General features: G+C 37.2%; 2 protein-coding genes across 2 annotated transcripts; one reads left to right on the top strand and one right to left on the bottom strand.

Moving 5' to 3' along the window:
- Window positions 1-610: 610 nt before the first annotated feature.
- LOC145239510 (carbohydrate sulfotransferase 1-like) lies at window positions 611-7,392 on the top strand. Its single transcript, XM_080102836.1, has 7 exons — window positions 611-1,338; window positions 1,471-1,626; window positions 1,731-1,986; window positions 4,020-4,137; window positions 4,192-4,272; window positions 5,819-5,997; window positions 6,428-7,392. The coding sequence occupies exons 1-7, from the start codon at window positions 936-938 to the stop codon at window positions 6,732-6,734; spliced, it is 1,500 nt and encodes a 499-aa protein (XP_079958962.1). The 5' UTR covers window positions 611-935; the 3' UTR covers window positions 6,735-7,392.
- Window positions 7,393-11,611: 4,219 nt separating this feature from the next.
- Window positions 11,612-17,313, bottom strand: LOC145239039 (carbohydrate sulfotransferase 1-like). Its single transcript, XM_080102328.1, has 7 exons — window positions 17,004-17,313; window positions 16,665-16,844; window positions 16,356-16,611; window positions 13,067-13,184; window positions 12,928-13,008; window positions 12,579-12,757; window positions 11,612-11,918 (listed from the first exon to the last, which is right to left on the bottom strand). Exons 1-7 carry the CDS (start codon window positions 17,311-17,313, stop codon window positions 11,612-11,614), a joined length of 1,431 nt encoding a protein of 476 aa, XP_079958454.1.
- Window positions 17,314-18,084: the final 771 nt, after the last annotated feature.

The raw sequence follows: 18,084 nt of genomic DNA, 5'->3' as shown, positions 1-18,084 counted from the left end.
CACACTGGTGCTGGGCAAACACTTCGCCCTCGCTACGCTTTCTAGTTTCGTTACGCCCAATTAGACTACGGTTGCTGGCAGGGCTGCACTTTTAGTTGGAATGCTGTATTATCCGCACATACAAGATTTATTGCCACCTAAAATCTTTACAGCTAGTGTGGAGTGCGAACGCACATTGTTGCACTTTTCCCTTAATTAAAACCGCATGGATATGACCTAAATGAATCCAGCCAACAATCGCAATTACACACAAACTGAAAAACGATTCAGGGGTTTTACTCAGGTATGAATATGGACGTAGCAAACATGTTTGTTGTATAATCCTGAACAACCTGAATGCTATTTAGTGAAGTTCGCTGTATTTTTAAGTATAACTATATAGGTACAGCAGTACAGGTTTTCAGAAACACGTTTTTTTTAACCTGTGTTGATCCAGTTTAAGCATATGTTTAATGTGTGTGATGAAAAGAGGAAACCGTGTGACGGGCACATGTTGTGCAATGCTGTTGTTTTTATGTAATGTTTTGATCAAACTATGATGGGTTAAATGAGACAATGTATAGGCGATGTTTTTTAAAAAAAACGAACCTCTGATTTTTCTATAGATTTTTAAGCCATTCTTCCCGCAGAAAACTTTGCGCCCTCTTGGTACTTAGAATACCGGTAATGCATTAAGGTTGAAAAACGCGACCAAATCGTAAACACTGCATGTAAAATCGCACGAAGCATGCTACTGTTTTGAGTAATTTCAGAATATTCTCATCCCAGGGGTAAAGTCGTATTTTATTCTTAGGTAAATTACAAAAGGCCTGAAATATTTTATTATTTGTTTCCTGTTAAATTTATATAGTACATGTTTTGTTTAGACTGAAAATATCTGCTCAACCTTATCAATGTATTTTGAAGTATTATAAAGTAGAAATTTTTCAAGAAGTATGTCTGGGCCATGCCGGTTACCATCTCAATCATTTGTATTTCGTTGCGTTGCAATTATCCTGGCATGTGGCATCGTGTATCAAATGACTCAAATTCATAACTTCACCAAATATGCAGTAAACTACAAGACAGCAACCCGTCAAGCCATGGAATCCCTATTTCAAGTCAACAAAACAGATAATGAGACATTCCCCCCTGCTGAAACAGAATTGGTCAAAATACACTCAATTTCCCCAAACAATTCAGTTAACCAAACAACAATCAAGAAAAATGTCACCAACAATAAAGCTAATACCGACTCTAAAATCTTAGAAGCGAAAACGATTTCGAACCAATCAGTGACCAGCAGAGAACATTCCAAGAGTGCTATCTCTGCTCAAAGTGTGGTAACCCCTTCAAAAGGTAGATATAAACATTTTTTACACTTTTCTATTGTTTTACATATAATGACATTTGTGTCAGCCCGTGGAGCGACAAAGCTACATAAATGCTTATGTGATTTAAATTTTAAAATTTGTGATGTTTTCTTTACAGATGTTAAGAAACCACAATCGGAAACGTCAGCATACAAGGTTGATCCGGAAAAGGTTGCGGCAATGGTTCGGATTGTTAATAATAACATTGCATTTGTGACGAAACATGCCCAGTACTACAATGAACCAATAGAGGAACTGCCTTTACAAACTAACGGTACAGTACAAAATTTTGCACAAAAACCAAGAGATGTAGCGCGACACATGATTTTTATGTAATTAACCAGTATATACGTAACATTGACGAGCAGCTTTTCACAGGCATTATCATTCTGACACAAAATCGTTCGGGTTCAACATTTCTTGGCGAGATTTTCGACAAGCACCCGGACGTTTTCTATAATTTCGAGCCACTTGGATTTTTCGATTTTGGCCAGAAACGACATGCCGACAAAGTAGAAGTGGTTCGACGTAATCTTAAATGCGACTTTCCCGACATACCTTCTCTGTACAAAACATTGGATTTACATCATCGCGCCCTTAAAACGCACTGCATCGTGAACAACTTCTGCTTCAGGTATTTGACAGCGTTGTTCTTTTGTCCACCTTGCATGACATTTTGTTAAAATGTAACCGGCCCGATTTTACTCTTCTGTGATGTGTTGAACTTATATTTACAAAAAACGATAATTTAAGGTGCGAGCCTTTCAAAATATTGAGTAAATAATTTTTTTATTAAGAAAAAAATTGCCCACAGCAACTTGTGGAGGGAATTAACTGGCTTTTTATCAACAAAAAGATTTGCAAGTGCAATAAACAGCAACGTCAAAACGCTTAAAAAGTTGAGAATTTTTATTGACGGAGTATTAACGAGGGAGTCGAACCGCTTGTCATATGGGTTCAGATTTCGTTTTGTTTTTCAGGGTCAAACCGGTTTGCGGTAAAAAATCACAAAAAATAAACATATTCCATTTTTTCTGGTTCGATTCCGGTTCGGGTCCAACGCCAAACAAAAAAGGGTGTTCAACTCCGGTTCGGGTTTTCATAAAATCGTAATTAGCGGTTCGGGTTCAGTTCCGGTTCGACTATCTGGTATTAACGAAGAAAGCGTCATCATCGCTGATGAGACTAACATAATTACATATTTCAAACCACGTTTAACATGGCTGTTTTTCACACAAATTGTGGGTAACGTTATCAAGTAACCTTATGTTGTTTTCATGGTTGTTCCCAACTGTTAATAGTTTGAATTTTTTTAATTGGAAGCAAAACCCTTTAAGTGCGGCGGGCGCATAAATGCGCCCCGACACATGCCTGGTTCTAAACAGCGATAAAAATCGTATTAGTTCGGATATTTTTTACAACTGGGGTGCGTTTGAAAGCTTATGCATATTAGCTTCAATTTATTCGAAAAAAATGACATGTTAGTATTTGAAAAAAAATAATTACACTAAGGAGAAGTCAAAATTCAGAAAAAACGTGTTTTTTTCTAATTTATGTTTTGCAGCCATTTTTTATTTATTTTACGCTTGGTTGATTAAAACACAGCTGTTCGGAGTTTGTTTCAGGGCTCTGTGAGGGCGTTGTGGCGATATTTGTTTACAATTTGATGTGTGTTCAGCTGAATTGGGCTTGAAAGTGGGTAGTTTTGGGCAGTAAATTTGCCTTGGTTTGCTTGAATATACTGCTGTATCAGTCAGTTTAGCTCCACTATTTGTGGTGACAGCAGTTATTTATCAAGAAAACAACTGTTGTAAAAGCATATTGACTTAGGAAGTTTGTGGTTGCTGACCAATATTTTGATTATATCTGGCCCTCAACTGCATTTACATTGTCAAATGGTAGGAGGATTTGGCCTCATGAATGGACAACAAATACCGAAGAATCAGTGCCAAGTACCTTGGGAATGCTTGGAATTGTGTTTTTTCTGCTAACTTCTGTGAACTGTGTTTCAAACTTGCACATGTTGTGGTGTAATGATACATAATAAACATCCCATGTACAAACACTTGTAAATGAATTATGTGTGTACAGGTATTTAGTAAACGTTTGAATAAGTCCGTAAATTGTCAAGATTGCCAAAAATTATTATTGAAAACAAGTTTCATACGCTCAAAAACATTAATTTTATCCTTTACTGCAGAAAAATAAGAAACTGAAATTGATCATTATGACGTCATGAGCTAATTAATGACGTCATCGAAAAAACACATATCAAGTTTTGTAAGGAATTGTTTGTAAAACAACTTGGAACTAATAATTGTAACGAAAAACACTGATAAACTGCAATTTTATGGAAAAATAGAATTAAAATGACGTCATTTCGTAAGTGATGACGTCATCGAAAAATTTTTTATCTTCAAGTTGTAGAAAATTTTATACCCAACAACTTTCCCAGAGAAAGTTTTTGCCTATCTTCTATCGATTTTGCATAAAACCCTAAAGAGCAAGAGCATGTCTAAACAATAATTTTTGTCAAAAAGAATTCAGCAGTTAAAGGGTTAGCTACTTTAGTTCCTCCGAACAATGGGCTCGACTTTGACATACGATTTACAAACACCTACATTGCTCCTTTGTTTGCACTTGTCACATTTGTTTGATGTTATTTAGGAATCACATGCGCAATTTATGCGGCAAAGAGATGTGTCCATTCGGTAACACAAACAGTTGTTCCGGTTGTGGTCCTGTACATCTACCTCGAGCAAATCACATGTGCAGAAAAAAGAAGGTATATTAAAAAAAATAACTTTGTTAACCAAATGTAATCGATCCTCTATTTTAGATAGCAGTTGCCAAGTTGGTCCGACTGCGCGATATAATGCCGTTTAAGTCGATTGTGGAGGATCCGTCATATAACCTAAAGGTAAAAACCATTACACATCATTTTTGATTTAATTTAATTCCTTATATTCCATCCATTATATATTCCTATACATATGTTAACGACATATCCGATGATATATTACACATACAATTCGTAGGTTAACATTTTTTGCGAGAATATACGTTGCGTAGCGTTTTTTGTTTCAAACATTTCCCAGGGCTTTAAATTGTTGCCTAATAGTAATTTTACGACAACTTTGCGTGATAATGGTTAACTCTGTTTGTGACGTCATAAGGTATGTGTTAGCTCACTGTTGGGTTTTGTTTGGCTGATAATGCGTTGAACCAGCTCTAAACTTTGGGCTAAACGGAAATGTTTGGTAGAAAAAACGAAAAATATTTGTTTGACAATTTGATTTTAAAAACTGCCGTAATATAAAAAAAACTTTACCAACTTAAAGACAAAAATACAACCAAAATAGTAAGAATGCATGTTCATGGGTCGCGAGAAACCACAAAACAAAATTTTCCACACTGGTTAATTGCTCGCACGCACGATCGCTCGCTTGGCTTGGAATTGCGTCGGCGTTGACCACATTGTCTACTTCATGCTTGGTTGGCTGCTAACATTTTGTCAAGACTAAATGATATGAAATCCCGTATAAAATTATTAAACATAATTTTTCCCGAATAATATTTGCTTTATTACTCATTGTTGATCTGTGATTACTAGCTAGCACAACATAACGAGTTTAGACATTATCTGGTATTTATATAACATCGTTTGGGATACACAAAATATATCAAAGACCAAAAATATGCAGTTTTACTAACATAAACACCATGTGGCTCAACTTTAAGGCTAAGCCACGAACCGTCTCTCCCTTACAGGCCTTAGTACGCTTCAGTGGCCACGTGATAGCTGATGCATGTTAAAAGCTCTGGCTTAGAACTGGTAGGGGCGGACTAAAGAACGTTTGTAGACGAATTGTATGGAATTGGTAAGCAAGCTTCTTGATTTCACGGTTGACTTCGTACAGCCAAGTCTGTAACAGGGCAGAGACGTAACAAATCGAACAGGGAATTTTGAGCAGTAAAAAAACTACAGAACGCATGCAACCTTTTAAAATGTAGCCTACAAACACGAGGCACGAAATTGCCAAACAAAAAAGAGCATTGCTGGGATATTAAACTAGAACGTTAAATGACATTGACTTACTGGTGCACGGTTGGATACATAAATTTTCTGTCTCACGTAGCAAAAGGAGACAGCGATGACTTAATCTCCAACACACAAATATATAGAACCAAAAAATGTATGACACACATAAAACTCTACATTAAAATGGCATTAATTTACATTCAACTATAGGCATCAGTTAAAATACATTGTATTAACATGAAAAGAATGTATTTGCATATCAAGCGATACAAAACATGGATTTAGGGAATTGCAACTCGACACGTCCGGTGCCGAGCCGACGTTCGCGCAAAGGCAGAAAACATTACAAAGCAGTTTGTCATTTGTACAAATTAAATCTTAGACTTGCATGCAGCTGACTCAAAGTAAAACGAGTGTATTTCAGTTTATTCACCTAATCCGTGATCCGCGAGGCATCGAAAGCTCTCGACTAAAACTTGATCGACGACTTGATGTGAACCACAACTCAATGCTGACATGTGGAAGTCAATTGCGCAACGGAATCGCTGGTTTTGCCAACACAACTGACACACAATGGCTGAAGGGTCGATATTATCGAATCCGGTACATACATAATTTGTTCACTATTTGTGACAATTGTTGTAGTAAGTTAGAACTTGAGTTGAGTTAAATTGAGTTTTTTCGCCGGTGATACAAATCGTAGCAGCACAATTGCGCTAAAATATTCAACAAGCCGGAAATAGCTATAGCTACGCAACGTTGGGACGTTATAAAGTTCGACAAAGATTAGAGCAAAATTGGTGGAAGGATGATAAACGCGCTGCAGCCGCACCGTTGACTTGTGTTGGCACGTCGTGAATTGGTTTGTTTGTGAATTGATGAGCAGTGTCAACCAAACTAGGACTGCAAAAAATCATACTGTTTTGTTGTTGAATTGTGCAAATTCAACGTCGAATGTGCTCGGCTTCAGTCGCTATTGTTTTATCACTTATATTATGTAGTTTAACGCAAAGTGCTTCATGTATCTTATCAGGTATGAGGACCTGGCAATGGATCCTTTCAAGTACACTGAAGAAATTTACAAATTTGCTGGCCTGGAATTTAAACAAGAAATTCGAAACTGGATTAAGCTGAACACTCAGCAAGACCCGGCACAGCACAGTCCTTGGACTACAAAACGTAACTCGACATCCACAATGGAAGCATGGAGGAAGCATCTTCCTTTTAAAACAGTCTCCCAAATACAACAAAACTGCCCAAAAGTATTGGACTTGTACGGATACAAACCAGTTTACAACGAATCTGAATTGCATGACTTTAAAATTAGGCTCGTAAATTAATAAAAACTGTATGTTCTTTGCAATACATTTTACGACTGCAACCTTTTATTTGGTTTTCTTACTTTTTTATTGGCGAAATTCATCAAAATTTGTTACATTTAGGGTGCTGTATTGCTTCATGCGCACTGTACAAAGCAATTGCTAAAATATGCCTTTGTTATGGGTTAATTATAGTATATAGCACCATTTTATCATATTGCTTTTGTTGAAACTCATATCTGTGGCTTGTTTTCTTAATTTTGCACAGTCACGTCCGTTTATTCATCATTCTGTGTCGTTTCACTTATGGCACTTTTTTAGAATTATCTTTCTCACCCGGAAGCCTACAAATTGCGAGGATTGGTCTGAAATGCGCTGCTTTTTCTTGGTAATCTTGCCTGAAATAGCTTGTTTTTTCTGGATGACGAAATGTTGTCAATTCCCCGCAACGTGGTTTTGTGGTGTGCCGATCTTGCATGGTGCTAACATTTTTGGAATTGAATAAGGCAGTCCGGTCACGTGATCAAGTTTGGACAGGAAGATTTGTTTGGCAACATTTATATAGATTGCTATAAACTATGCCCGTGGTTAATGATAAGTATTTTAGCTGGTGTAAAAAAAATATTATGTGTAGATATTTGGTGGTGTCGAAACAATGTTTAAAAGATTTGAAATAACTGCAGCGAATGAAATGCTCTTGCAACTACCAGACATGACAATCACAACCTGCAGAGAGAGAGAGAGAGAGAGAGAGAGAGACGGGGGATTTTGGATATCTTGTGTTTCATTTTACATGTACATGTAAGTTTAGAGGTTTATGTAAACGTTGTTATGTCAAAAACAACTGGAATTTACAGAATGTGCAATACATGCATGATAATCTGTTGGTAGAAGTGGTGCTATAGTGTTAGTGGACTGCAAGGCGATCACTGTATATTCAACCACTAAAAACGCATGCTAGTTGAGTGTCACTACATCTGGACCTCGGTTGCCTACGGCGTAGCATTAAGAAAATAAGTGAAGAATTGTTTATAAGTACTGTTTGTACCAAAATTCACATTGGTGCTGACTTAAAATTTGTGTAAAAAATGTGAAGTAAAGTGATTTGCAAACAGTCTTGGGTTGGTTGCTGGCTTTGTGTTGTGTGGTAAAACGGTTTTAGGAAGTTTGCACCATTAAGGTGTTTACGTTTACAAGATTGTCAAATATTTCTGGAAGTGCACCACTACCATACTTATAAATAAATGATGTTTCGAGTTCGAAAATAACCTTCATGGAAAGCAAACGTTTTATGGGTATGCCACACTTGACCGAGAATCGACTCTGGTGCGGTGATGTGGCTATAGGGCAGTTGTTTTTGACCTTTTTTTATGTAGAGACCCATTTTAGCATCCAAATGTATCTTGCGTCCCCTATACAACTGTTTTGATGTTTTGATGTTCGTTTGTCCACGCGGTACAGGGCTACCACTGAAAAAATTAGGATATCGTCAAGTTCACTGCCGAAAAATCCCAAGGTTTGTCAAAAAATCCCAAGATAATATAAGATGTAATAACATACACAACTAAACAGTAGCTGACACTTGCAATATCATTTTCAACGATTGCTCCGATCTCAAATCATAACCGTCTTAGACGCCGTGGAATCAGAGGCTTGGCAATATTTTCTTTGCGTTACTATATAGTCAATTTTCCAAATGGTAATAAATGCAGAAGGATGTTTTGTTGCGTTACATCTTCCGGCAGGTGTCACATGAATTAAAGGTCAGGTACAATCCGAGACTTGCACGAGTTGGTAAGCCTTCAAACACTAAATGGGTGAAACACTGATTTGTGTTGATAGCATTAGTAAAAGGCGACATTTCGACGTATTCAAGAGATAATACCTAAAAAAACCAAGATATCAAGATCCCAAGCTCACGAATAATATTCATCTTTTAAATGTTTATCAAATGCCTTGCGATCCCCAGTAAAATATTAAACGACACTAACGGGGTTCGCGACCCACGGGTTGAAAACCACTGCTACAAGCAAGGTTGACATCGACATGGGGCCCAAAATAAGGACAGAAATTTTCATACGAAACGAAACAAAACGTTTTTGAACATTTTTTTGCATTTAAATGAGCCATGAAATATCACATGCTGCATTTTTTGCCAAAAAAATCTGTTCCAGCAACTCTTTGTTTGTAGAATATACTTTGTGTATCTAATGACAGCTAAGGTCTAGGTTTTACTTTTTCTTGTAGCAGGGATTTGAATTGTAAATGCTGAAAATAAGACAATGTAAGGACTCGAGTCAAAATCAAGGACATTACTTAAAAAGGGACAATCAAATTTTCTAAGACATTGCCCTTCAAAATAAGGACAAGTGTTAAAGTTGTAGCTGTGGCGCCCTGCTACAAATTAATGTGGTCTTGTTACATCACAATAACCCAATACATTTGTGTAATGATTTCTACTTCATTTCATCCACTTCGCTAGGTCGCTATTGAAATCAACTTAATTTGTTGCAGATAATTTATTTTCAGCGATGTGGTTGTAGTTTAAAGAAAACAAGCTGCTCAAAAATCACTTTCATATGTATTATTTCCCAATTAAGACGTGTGCTTGGTTGTCAGTAATTGCATATGTCAGATCATAGCTTACAAATTGTAATGGCGGCGAGCATATTGAGTTTTAGCTTTTAGGCTTCAACCTTGTAGTTAATCATTACACTTTACTTTGCTTGTTTGAACGCGATTAAGGTCATAAGCTTCAGTAAGTTAGTTATTGCTTACCAAACGCAAACAAACGCTACCTTTGTTAGGTAATAATTTATTCGAAATTGTTTAGTTACCTGCTCCTTGTTAAGGCACAAAGTTACCAAAAAAACGTAGCTGTCATTTTATGTTTTTGTGAGATCAGTGCGTACCCTCTTCTGTAATTCCTTAAGCTTAAGTGAATAAAACAGACAATAACGATCTCTAATTTAACATAATCTCGAATCGGGCTTTAAATAACGGGATGCAACCCAGTTGACATACAACATATGGTGTTTTTTTAGATAAGAGGTCAACTGTCAGTATTTTACGTCAAAATGAAGGGTTTGCAGAAAATTTAACATTTTTACTTTGTTTGTGCAAACATGCAGTGTTATGTCATTTGTAGATATTGTTCACGCAATAAACGTTGACCTATTCAAAATAAAGTAAGGGGCAACTTTGTAGCGACCGATCACTTGCTAGAACTAATCCTTAAGTGAAATCCGTTTGTGCACAATTATATCCCTACTGACTTTGTAGTACAAGAGTTGAGTTGAGTTATCTTATAGTGATATGGTATCGCTCAAAAAACGTACAACCGTCAACGACAAACAGCAAACATAGGTGACTACACATGGCATACAGCAGTGTGAATGTAAATCCAAACAAATACATTCTCCCTGATCAAATCAAGAAATAAATTGACAATCAAAAAAATACTCGTGTTTGAAATTAACCGATTTAATCCAAAAGATGTACTATGCTGATGTTTATATTTGTGGTGTCTATTGTACACATTTTGATATCACTGTATGAGATCTACAGTAAACACAGCAAATATTAATTTGCTTGACATTTATAGACCAATGCTAACCAAAAGATCCTTCATTGCTTCAGGACGGAATTGTGGAAGAGCTAAGCATGTTGTTGTTTATTATCTTGTTTAAACAGAAACACAACAAAAAAATTTTGTTGGTTTCAAACGTAGAAAAACAAACCGTTTCTAGTTAGGCTTTTTGCCGGGTGATTCGTGAAATACTGCGTTTAACAATAAGATTGTAGTACGGTGAAATGCGTCAAAAACTAAGATGGGTTTTGTCACGTAACCAGAACACATCTATTTTGCAAAAACGGTTTATGCATATGATAGCCAATTTGCAATTCTCTACATAATAATTAAGTTATATAGTGACAAAAGGTCAGATTTGACGAACGAAATGCACTATTTCTAGCAACCAATTTGTAAAATTTAGCTTTCCAAGAACAAAGTGCCAAAAAATGCCATATCAAACGACACAAAATATTTAATTCGTAGAAAAAAATACGAGTTCAACAGCATACGTCAGAAATATTTGGCACAAGAATGCTAAATTTAAACTGGAAATAGGTTATTCCCGCATATGTAAGTAATTTTCAACAATGTGGAATTCCCTAAACCAGGGGTGGGGAACCTGCGGCCTAAAGGACACATGCGGCCTTTTAGGGCACCAAGTGCGGCCTTCGGTGTCACAATACATTTTTTAGATGTTGATATTACAGACTGCACAAGACGCTGGAAAAAAGACAGACACGTATTTTTTGACATTTTTCCACATTACTATTTGATTAGTTCTAGGGCACAGGTTTCACACTAGAGACAATGGTTCCATAGCGGTACACAAAGCGATTTCTGTAGGACTACCAAGAGCCCAAGGTTCTATAATCTTGCTTCTGTTGCAAAGAACTATTGTTTGCGCATAATCGAATGTCTTAAACTCATCTGTGATGTCACAAGCTGTTCTAAATCATTGATATTTGTAAATAAGCGAGTTTCTAGGTTAAAAAAATTCCTGAATGTTGTAGTAAAGGTGGAAATGTAGTAAGGAACTTTATTTATCTTGGACCTGCACTTTACGAGGGAATAGCAAACTGAACATTCTGTAAGTCAAAAAGTTTAAAACCACTGTCATTGGCCCGGGAAATAGTCTATGCGGACTGAACGAATGTCGATGAACCGTTTAGTGGCCTTCATAAACAAAAAGGTTCCCCACCCCTACCCTAAACAGTACCCTAAACCAAAACAACAAGCCTTTATACAAAGGAATCTAGCAGGTCCAAATGGAGATGAAAAACAAAACATACTAAGGTCATCTCAGATTAGAAGGTTTAACAATCGATTAATTGACGAGCTTAAGTTTAAAGTCGTGTAATTGAGACTCATTGTAAACTGGTTTGTATTCGTACAAGTCCAGTGCCTTTGCGCAGTTTTTTTGTATCAGAGAAACGGTACCGAAAGGAAGATGCTTCCTCCATGCTTGCATTGTGGATGTAGAGTTACGTTTTGTTGTCCAAGGACTGTAGCGTGCTGGGTTATGTTGAGTGTTTAGCTGAATCCAGTTTCGAATTTCTTGTTTAAACTCCAGGCCAGCAAATTTGTAAATTTCTTTAGTGTACTTTAAAGGATCCATTGCAAGATCTTCATACCTAAAAACATAGCATAAAGACGTACAACCACAAGTAATGTCACTAATGCAAGTCAAACCCCTACATTTCGAGTGACGTTGTATAGCGAATATATATTTGCTAAACGTTTCTTGCAAACCACAATTAGACGCACAAATTATGCGGACTCCGGTGCAAACTACAAAAGGATTTAAATCATTGGTTAAAACAGAATCAGCAGTTTCAATGCATATCGCCTAAATGGCATCAACAGTTACTTATTTGCCGAAAACTGACTGAATCTCTTTAACCAAGGATTATATCGTCCATATAGGTTTTATTGTTACATGGTTGAATAAAGGTCAACAGTGATCGCCAGTTGAAGCACTGCTGTTGAGGGTTTTGATCTATTGCGAACGCTCTTGTCTTGGTCTATTAAATGTACGGCTAATTGATCTCTGCCAAACCTTTTCAGAACCCCGTGTGCATTTATATTTGCCCCCCAAAAGTGGAGTTACGTCGCAAATTGTTATGAAATAAATCTCGAATCCGGGCAGAAACGTTTACCCAACTTTATATCGTAAACTTTGCATATAAGTTCACAAACAAAGCAGTTTAGCAAAAAATAACATTTGACATCAGTGCAGCACAAGTTTTTGAATAAAACAGTTTCCATAAAAAAACATATTTTTTTATAAATACCGAATTCGGTAATATCGACCCTTCAGCCATTGTGTGTCAGTTGTGTTGGCAAAACTAGCGATTCCATTGCGTAAGTGACTTCCACAAGTTAGCATTGAGTTGCGGTTTACATCCAGTTTTCGATCAAGTTTTAGTCGAGAGCTTGTGATGCCTCGCGGATCGCGGACCAGGTGAATAAACTGAAATCAATCAAGTATTTAATCATGTTTTCCTTATTTGCACCATTAGGTCATAAACTTAGTAAGTAACCGGCTTTGGATCAGCAATGACTTGTAACTGCGGTAAACATGTTAGAAAATGTAATGAAGTTTAACCTCGCAATAGCAATGATTAACGTCAATTTTTTTACCTTCAGATCATATGTGGGATCCTCCGCAATTAACTTAAACGGCATTATGTCACGCAATCGGACTATTTTTGTCACTGCTATCTAAAACACAGAAATAATTATGATTTGTGAATAAAAAACTCTTGTTGTTTATTACAACCTTTTTTCCCCTGCACATGTGATTAGCCCTCGGTAAATGTACAGGACCACAATTGGCGCAACCGTTTTGGCCACCAAACGGACACATCTCTTTGCCGCATAGATTTTTGATAAGGTGTCTGAACACAAAACGTTTAATATGTCTTTTTACGGCTACTCCATAAATTAAATTTTTTGAAAAGATTACAACGTTAGCACATGGTGCTCATTCGCTTTTACCCGTAATTCAATAAACACCCGGGCAATGAAAACGTATAAATACTTGTTACAGCGAGAATTAATTGTTCCGCTTGGCTGATTTAAGTTCTCCTTTGACGTATTGAAATATTCATCCGCGACAGAGCACGTGCTTTGAACGCCACGTTTTTGTGAGCTGCGTTAATTGCTAGGTTTGCAGTCAATTTAAGTGAATTTATCCTAATTTCTTGTGTCTATTTGTTTATAGTGAAACTGTAAATGTTAAGAGCAATAGCTAAAATGCTGAATTGTCAGTTGTGGAACCTCTAGCCGCGTGCTAGTAAAGCCCTGGTTACTCAACAGTCGGTATGTTTTATGTTCTTATTTGATTTGTGTTTAACTTGTGTTAATGTGTATTCTAACCGTAACTGGACTTATTACAAGTAATCTAATGTAAAATATGACCGATTAATGTAGATTTAATTTGAAACCTTGTGTGTACTGCTAAAACTGCTTATTGTGTAGTTATCGCTATGACGTCATAATGTGTACGTATGGCTTATGTATGTTATTTGTGGTTACAGAAAAACCGTTGCCGTTGCTATTGACGTTGTCGCCTTGCTGTTAGTCGTCAGCGTTGCCTTTTATCGTTGAACAAGATCATTCGTTGCTTATGCAAGAGTGGGTCGTCTTGGAGGACAGGCTGTAGGACGGGCGCGTTTTACAAAAGGGTTGTCTAGTGCAGTGCTTGTCAACCTTTTTTGAAACGGTACACCCTTTTAACGTTTACACAAAATTTGTACACCCCAGTAAAAAAATTATTCAACCCTGTAACACACTGAATCTGTGGTCCTAACAGAAATGATGATGAGCGCAATATCAACAAGCCATAATCCACAATTCACTTTCTACATCTGAAAGAACCATCATTAACAACGATTATCAAGTGAAATATTAAATTATGATGTCACAAATAGAGTTTTGTAACTTAAAATCTGTGAACACTTGAGATGCATGTTGTGCCATGTATTGTACATTCCAGTCAGTCTGTTCTAAAACTGAAACCTGCCTGTTGTGATACCTGGTCATAGGTATATTATATTTTTTGTCTGGTACACCCCAGTACACCCCATCAAAGTGGTACACCCTTTAAAAATTATGGTACACCCTGGGGTGTACAATACACCCGGTTGAAAAGCACTGGTCTAGTGCAGGGCTTCCCAAACTGGGGGTCGCGACCCCGGAAGGGGTCGCTTTACAAACTTGAGGGGTCGCAAAGAGCTGTACCAATTTTGAAGAAAGTACTCCATACACTGGCGTAAAGTACGGGGATGCCGCACACCCCCGGCCTTGACCTTTGTATAACGTCACAATGTCATTTTTGTTCAAGTTACGTCAGTTTTAAAACGTTTTCAGCTAACAGCAAACGCGGTTGTAGTGACGCCATTGATCGAACAAACGTCGGTTGAAACGCAACACTTGCAATTGGTTTGTAATACACAGGCATTTTAATGCAACATAAAGATGACATATAGAGTTGTAGACTAACGTTTAAGTATTGTGTGGCGCAATAACGTTCTCCAATAAAAATAGGTAATTAATTTTCGATCTTTAAGCAGTATTTAATGTCCGTTTGCAAAGCACTGCAACGGCCTAAACTTGGTGCAAGTAGTGCCTATTTGCAAAACAATGTGACAGAAACTAAAGGCTAAAGCACGTACAAGGTATCGGTGTTTGGACGTGTAAAGTAGTAGACTCTGAGTACCGTTTTGTTGTTTTTCGTTTTCGCTCGAATTAGGCGTTTCAATAAAAACAACAAACGTATTTTTTGCATTGTTTATCATGTTATTCGTGCAGGGTCGCGGAAAATTTAAAGAGTTAAGAGGGGTCGCGATCAAAAAAGTTTGGGAAGCCCTGGTCTAGTGCAGTGGTTCCCAACCTATGGGTCGCGACCCAAAGTTGGGTCGCCTGAACATTCTGTTGGGTCGCTTGTTATAGTGACCATTACAGCACCTACTTTTTGACGCCTCGTAGCGTTACTTTTATATTACCTAGTCCTAGGGCTTTAAATTAAATTGTTGCCCAATAATAAACTTCATCACAACTTGTCGTGATAATGCTTAAAACTGTTTGTGACGTCATAAAGTGGTGTGTTAGCTCACAGTAGAGCGTTGTCTGGCTAATAATGCTTCGATTCAGCTCCGAGTTCGGGCTAAATGGAAATGTTTGGTCGAAAAAAACAACAGCGTTTATTCGTTATAAGGTTATTGATTTGCTAGACTGGCGTAGTAATTTTTAAAAAGCTTTCCGAATTTACAGACACAAATACAACTAAAAAGCATGTCCATGGGTCGCGAGAAACCACAAAACTAAATTTTGGTAAGTATTTGGGTCGCGTTAAAAAAGGTTGGGAACCACTGGTCTAGTGTGACGAACGGCGCAGGGCCAGGCTGCGCACCTAGCGGTCGTTACAATACTCAAATGGTTTCTTAATCGATTTGTTCAGGTCATTCGAACTTCACAATTCTCTACCCACAGTGCCTTACGTCAAAAAGATTGCATGTGATCCATTACATTACTCGGTTTCTGATGCATGACGTATATGCTGGCGAGCAACTGTTTAGCAAAACTTGGGTAGTTTGTAGTTTTTCAAAAAACGTTTGAGAAGACACATTTTTAACGCAAAAAAACGTTTAAAATATGTCCATTCACAGTAAATCCTTAAGTGTCATTAGGTAATTTATTATGTAGGCAATAAGAAATCAAATCCGCGACTTTCTTATAATGATAGTCAGGGTTTTTTTAAGGTTTGGTTTGGGTGACCGCTAAGTAGTTTTAAGAGACCGCAAGTGTTCATTTAAATACCAAAAAGTAGCCATATTTGCAAAAAATAGCCATAAGTCCAAATTTTGGGAAACCGCTGGAGAAATTTGGGGGACCGTTTCGGTCCCCCAAAACACCTTTAAAAAAACACTGATGATAGTAATTGTATTTTACAAACAAATGAATTTTGGGTTGGTAGAATGAAACATACTATTAAACGCAATATGACAAGTTAGGTTGTAAGAAAGGGATTTATTAAAAGTGGATCGGAATTCGGCGTTGTCAAATACCTGAAGCAGAAGTTGTCAACGATACAGTGCGTTTTAAGGGCGCGATGATGCAGATCCAATGTTTTGTACAGGGAAGGTATGTCGGGAAAGTCGCATTTAAGATTACGTTGAACCACTTTCACTTTGTCGGCATGCCGTTTCTGGCCAAAATCGAAAAATCCAATTGGCTCGAAAATGTAGAAAACGTCCGGATGGTGATTGAATATCTCGCCGAGAAATGTTGAACCCGAACGGTTTTGTGTCAGAATAATAATACCTGTGTGAAAGGCGTTGTCGTTATCCCTTGCATGCAAAAACATAATGTTTTACCTTTGGTTTGCAAAGGCAATTCCTCAAATGGTTCGCTATAGTATTGAGCATGTTTCATCTTAAATTCATAATTCTTATTAACCAAGTGGACCATAGTGGAAATTTTGCCCGCGTCAACTTTGTACGGTGATTTATCAGAATTCGGGTTGTAAATCACATCCAACGGTTTTTTGTTACCATCTGAAAAGAAGTCGAATATTTGTCAAAATTTTAAAAACTATTGTTTATGGTTGATGCCACAAGCTTTAAATTAACGGACTGACATAACACAACTTTGGTTTGGAGCCAATTTAAGATACACGTTTATTTTTATTGTTATCGAGTAGTTTTTACGTCTACCTTTTGAAGATGCGTCGACACTTTGAACCAAGTCAGCAGTTTTGGAATGTTTTGTATTGGTTGCTGTTGTGTTCGAGACAAATTTCTCTTTTACGTTATTCCAGTCGGCGTTTGCGTTATTCTTGGTTGGTGTTTTGGTTACTGGATGGTTAGCAACTTCCACAGGATTTATCCGGACTAACTCCTTTTCAGTGTGAGTTGGTGTTGCACTAACTGTTTTTGTAACTTGGTATTTTGATTCAAAAGTTTGGCGAGTGGTAGCTGTCTTGTAGTTTGAACCCCGTTTTGTGAAGTATTTCATTTGTGTCATTTGATACGCCATGCAGCATGTTAGGATAAGTGCAAAGCAGCGAAATACAGCTGATTGAAATGGCAACCGGCAAGAACCAGCCATTCTTCTTCAGAAATTTCAATTGAACAAATATGGTCCAAAGTCAGTTGACAAGGTAGTAACAAATACGTCCAGTATACACCAAATGGTCAGTTCTTAAAGGCAAAGCTCTATAATTACAAAAAAATCTATAAAACAAACGAGGAAAATCTAGAAATCAGCATAGTTTAAGAAGCACCGAGCTACCAACGACAATGATTGTTACGAATTTGATCACAAGAAATACAACTTTCTAGCCTAGTGTTACCAACGACAATGATTGTTACGAATTTGATCACAAGAAATACAACTTTCTAGTGATAGCGATTACCAAATACGTTACATCCATGTTTCTGTGCTCCGTAACATTTTGATGGTTTGCTGTTATTTACGCGTTGTTGGTTAAATTTAGTTTAGCAGTTTATCACCAAAGCACTTATTATTGTATTTTTTCCTAGAAATACCATGAAATGGAATATATTGCAAATTTCACATCTCTTTTATGCTGCTTTGCCTTCCCACAAAAAAGATTAAGCTTAACAGGGAACTATAAGTTATCGTTAGTGATAATTAAAAAGCCTTTAAATCCTGGCACTCAAATAAAGGTTGTTCTAAGCTTGTCAACGAATGATGGCAAAGTGTAAAGTTTAGTCACTGAAAGGAAACATGGATCGTTTAAACCAGTGGTTCTCAACCTTTCGTGGGCCGTGG

This window comes from Phallusia mammillata, chromosome 7 (assembly GCF_965637545.1).
Source record: "Phallusia mammillata chromosome 7, kaPhaMamm4.hap1.1, whole genome shotgun sequence".
NCBI classification, from domain to species: Eukaryota; Metazoa; Chordata; class Ascidiacea; order Phlebobranchia; family Ascidiidae; genus Phallusia; species Phallusia mammillata.
This window is presented reverse-complemented; position numbering and strand designations above follow the sequence as displayed.